This window comes from Dendrobates tinctorius, unplaced genomic scaffold (assembly GCF_039654945.1).
Source record: "Dendrobates tinctorius isolate UK_male_01 unplaced genomic scaffold, ASM3965494v1 ptg000130l, whole genome shotgun sequence".
Lineage (NCBI taxonomy): Eukaryota > Metazoa > Chordata > Amphibia > Anura > Dendrobatidae > Dendrobates > Dendrobates tinctorius.
The window spans coordinates 3906713-3911768 of record NW_027361798.1 but is presented as its reverse complement, the minus strand read 5'-3'; the positions used below and the strand labels follow the sequence as shown (position 1 = coordinate 3911768).

At 47.8% G+C, this 5056-nt stretch overlaps 1 protein-coding gene across 1 annotated transcript; it reads right to left on the bottom strand.

Annotated features, from left to right (window-relative positions):
- Positions 1-240: 240 nt before the first annotated feature.
- Positions 241-552, bottom strand: LOC141047981 (histone H4). The gene has a single exon (XM_073543355.1). The coding sequence runs from the start codon at positions 550-552 to the stop codon at positions 241-243; it is 312 nt and encodes a 103-aa protein (XP_073399456.1).
- Between the last annotated feature and the right edge of the window lie 4504 nt (positions 553-5056).

Below are 5056 nucleotides of genomic sequence, written 5' to 3'. Positions count from 1 at the left end.
TGCGGCCGATCGATTCCTCCATACACCCGGATCATCTGTGCCCCACCTCACACTGAGACTACTCACTGGATCAGCTCCAGAAGAGAGAACGTCTCCCCCAATGCGCAACGTCACAAGCCGGTCCCGGCGATCACACCAGCAGCGACCGCTAGACCCCAGCGGGAATTGCAGCCTCTCACGTGAGATGTGGGCGGCTCTGAGAAGAGCCTTTGGGTTGTCAGGACAGAGACGAGAATACAATTAACCTCCGAAGCCGTAGAGAGTGCGGCCCTGGCGCTTGAGCGCGTACACCACGTCCATGGCGGTGACGGTCTTCCTCTTGGCGTGCTCGGTGTAGGTGACGGCGTCACGGATCACGTTCTCCAGGAAGACTTTCAAGACGCCGCGGGTCTCCTCATAGATGAGGCCGGAGATGCGCTTCACTCCTCCCCTGCGAGCCAGACGGCGGATGGCAGGCTTGGTGATGCCCTGGATGTTATCACGGAGCACCTTCCTGTGCCGCTTGGCGCCGCCCTTCCCGAGACCTTTCCCTCCTTTGCCGCGACCAGACATCGTTCAGGAAATCTTCAGACGACCGTGCGGGGTCAGCGCTGAGTCCTGCTTTATATGGAGGCTAGGCGGACCGGAGTGAGAACTGCACAGTGATGACGCGTACCGGAGATGTTTGTTGTCCTGAATTGGCATTTTCAGCCCCTCCCCTTTCTCGCTGATTGGCTGAGCACAGGACAGTTGGTGATTTGAATTTCCCGCTTCTCTGTATTATGCTAACAAGAAAATTCCGCAAACCTCGTCCTGTCAGCGCCGCTGGAGGAACGAGAAATTACTGACAATGTGAGATTCCGGCCTGGAAATAATTCAATCTCTGGGAGATCATCATCAGTCAGACGCCTCCACCTGACCGGAGAGCTATTAGTGCCTGGCATAGTGGGTATAATCCTCTATTAGTGCCTGGCACAGTGGGTATAATCCTCTATTAGTGCTTGGCACAGTGGGTATAATCCCCTATTAGTTCTTGGCATAGTGAGTATAATCCTCTGGTATTAGTGCTTGGCACAGTGGGTATAATCCTCTGGTATTAGTGCTTGGCACAGTGGGTATAATCAACTATTAGTTCCTGGCACAGTGGGTATAATCCTCTATTAGTGCTTGGCACAGTGGGTATAATCCCCTATTAGTTCTTGGCATAGTGAGTATAATCCTCTGGTATTAGTGATTGGCACAGAGGGTATAATCCTCTGTTAGTGTCTGGCACAGTGAATGTAATCGTCTGGGATCAGTGCTTGAGACAGTGGGTATAATCTGCTATTAGTACTTGGCACTGTGGGTATAATCCTTTTTTAGTGCCTTCTAGCAAAGTGGGAATAATAATAAGGCCGGAGTCACACTAACCTGCGCAAAATACGCTCCGTATTTTACATGCGTAATACGGATGAATCACCACTAAATAGTGCTCCGTAGGTCATCCGTAAGCAAGGTGAGGTCGCGTATTTTGCGCATGTGTGTCTCCGTATGCAATCCGTATGGCGAGATTTTCTCGCAGCCTTGCAAAATGGACATTTAGCGGTTTTGAGGCCTGCAAACAATTTAAATCATTAGCCTGCACCCTATTTAGACACTCAGGAACAGGTGGCTGCCTACATTCTGTCCATTTGTCACCTTGCTTTCACGAGGTGTGTTGGTGTTCTTTGTGCAGCATGGCAGAGGGTCTGACATTCAATACAACTGAGCAGGTTCTCTTTACCCGGCTTTTGTCACGGCGCTTTGGCCAACCATATCCTGTGATAGTGGATCCGCGGAGGAGGAGACTCATGTGGGTACATCCACTTTGAGGCAACGACTCACAAGAGGTCATTTTCACCGCCTCTATTCTTCCCTGCGGGAGCATCCGGAGAAATTTTACCAGTACTGTCGAATGAGCATTTCTACATTTGATCGACTCTTGGAGACAGTGCGCCCTGGGATCACCTACCAGGACACAAGGATGCGCAAAGCCATATCTGCAGAGGAGCGACTTCTACTCACAATACGGTATGTGCTACACAACCACATTCTCTATGTTCATAATGTGTGTGTGTTAATTTATGTTTTTTGGCCTTCTTGGACAAAGTTTCATACCCTCATCTTACTCAAAATATGTTTCACCTGACACACCAGAATGTTACATCTAATATGTCCTGCATATCACTTAGTCATTGTGCCACCAAATATGTGTGTGTTGTTCTCTCTCATTTCCTACCAAGTTTGGTCGGCATGTAACTGATTTTTTTTTACTTTAGCCATTCTAAACTAAACTATTTCTGTTGTTCTTCAGCTTCCTGTCCACTGGCCTGTCTTATGTCGCCCTCCACCATGAGTTTCTCATTGGAAAGTCAACCATTTCAGGCATAGTGAGGTCTACATGTGCAGAAATCTGGACAAGACTCCATCAGGTGGTCATGCCCGAGCCCAGGATGGAAGACTGGTTAAGGATTTCAAGGGACTTTGAGGAGGACTGCGAGTTTCCAAATTGTATTGGGGCCCTGGATGGCAAACATATCAGGGTGCGCAAGCCGCCGAACTCTGGCTCCCAATTCTTCAATTATAAACAATACTTTTCTGTTGTATTGTTGGCTCTGGTAGACCCTCAATACAAGTTTATAGTTGTTGACATTGGGGCCTATGGAAGGACGGGAGACTCTAGAGTCTTCAATACTTCCATAATGGGTCGGCGGCTACGCACCAACCAGTTGGATCTACCACCACCACGCCAGCTACCAGGCTCCCCCGAACAATCAGTCCCTTATGTCCTTGTGGCAGATGAGGCCTTTCAGTTATCACGCAATGTCATGAGGCCATATCCCCGGCACAACCTTGACCACAGGCGCAGAATTTTTAACTTGCGCCTATCACGTGCTAGGCGACTGGTGGAGTATTCCTTTGGCATTCTTTGTGCCAAATGGCGGGTCCTCCAGTCTGCCATTCAGTTGAGTGAGCAAAATGTGAATGAAGTTGTGAAAGCCTGTGTGGTTCTTCATAACTTCACCAGGATACATGATAGTTCCTCCTCTGCTGGTGTTGTGCGTAGGCCGGACAATGTGCGCAGGGTGAGACCACCTATCAACCCTCAACGTAGACCGCTCTCTGGCCTCAAAGTGCGTAATATTTTCACAAATTACTTTATCTCACCTGAGGGGGCAACTTCTTGGCAAGAGCATGCTGTGTCTATGTTATAATTTGTTGCTTTAAGTGTGTCTAAATATATATTACTCAAGCCTTAATGATTCTATGACTGTTTCATTGCATTGGTTGGTGTCTGTTAGTATGTTGTGAGGGATTGTGAGAAATCACACAGAGACGTTAACTAGAGTAGACAAATTTTTAGATTTGCCTTTTGTTTTTTTGTTTTGCTTAAAGGCAAACATAATTTTGCCATAACACAGATTTGGCAATGGCCAAAATGACCCTTTGTGCCTTCTTTAACTTGGTGTAAAATTAACATTACAGAAAAAAACTGCAACAAACATTATGCAATAACAACATTGCTGCATGACTACATTAACCTAGATTTGGCAACAAAGGGTGAGCTCCATCACCTAAATAAAGGCAACAAGATAACACTCACATTTCCTCATAATGTTTTCCAATCATAGAAAGATTCCACCATGACAGGCAAGGCTACCTCACATCTTTCACACAGATATTACCTGTCTGTAGAACAGACAATATTTAAGCATGCTATACTGGAAAGGATGAAAATACAAAACTCACTTGTTAAGACATAGAGAGAGCGTGATATTGTGAATGCTGGTCGCCTTGATTTGTTTTACTAGAGATTGCTAACAACAAAGGTGACTACTTCACTAAGGCAAGCACGCCTTTCCTAGGCATTAGCAAGTGAGTAGTGTATTTTCGTCTTTTCAGGTAACAGTATAGCGCATTTAAATATTCTCTTTTATACACACATGTAATATCTGTGTGAAAGGCGTGAGGTAGCGTTGCCTGTCATGATGGATTGTTTCATATGTTTGGAAAACATTGTTTAAAAATGTGAGTGTTAAATTATGTTCTAAATGTTGGTGAAGGAGAACACCTGTTTTTTTGGTCTAGATTAGGAGCACCAGTTACATGTCACTGGACATCTCCAAACATTAGAATAATAAATCCTCATATGTAGGGGAAGGGGAACGTGGAGGAACAGCCTGTGGGTGCTGCTGGACATTGTGGCCAACATCGCCCTGTGTGGGGCCATACTGTTGCCCATGATGCTGTTGTTGTCCAGCCTCCTGGGCCTGTTGGGGATACTGGCCAGAGTAATGATGATGATGGTGAGGGGCTTCTTGTTGGCTCTGGTAGGCCCGTGGCTCATACCCACCAAGATAGCCAGATCATCCCCAACCAGGTTGGGACCAGCCTCCAACACTGGGTGGGTACAAGTGGCCATATTGGTGGGGTTGGCTTGATGAAGACATTTGGGGCTGCGGAATAGAAGGATGGGTAGGGGGAGGAAGGGCTTGAGGTGTTGGCCCACGTATTAGGGGCTGTTCAGACCCTGCTTGAGCAAGCATCTGTGTGGATGGTCTCATGCGCATTAAATTTCTTGGTGAGAGCTGCCACCTCTCCAGAAATTCAAACACCTCATATGGGGTATTGGGGGGGGGGGTGCTTGCATCAAGCAGGATCTGAATACACCCCCTAATACGGAGCCTGACCTCACGGGTAAGGGCACGGAGATAAAGGGTGAGGCTACGTGCATAGGCCTCCTCACCATCATCTGTAGTGACTCTGGACAAGTAATTCAGCACCCCAGTGTCCACATTGGTCCTGCTCTCTTGAATAGTGACCTGGCGCCTTCTTCTTGTTCGCCGTGATGTAAGAGCAGCCTGTGGGGAGGGCCTGATCTGGGCAGTTGGGCTGCTGCTCAAGTTGCCCGGCTCTTCCAGGATGGGTGAGGTGGCAGCAGCAGACCGTCCTGGTGGTGTTGTGTGTAAGCCAGCCATTGTGTGGTCTTGTGATGCCTCCTCTTCAGCCATCCTTCTTGTAGGGGGAGAAGATGGGCCAGCCACCTCATCCCCTACAG

What these genes read in the sequence shown, in the direction of transcription:
- LOC141047981 (XM_073543355.1), bottom strand. Translation starts at nt 552, where the DNA reads ATGTCTGGTCGCGGCAAAGGAGGGAAAGGTCTCGGGAAGGGCGGCGCC.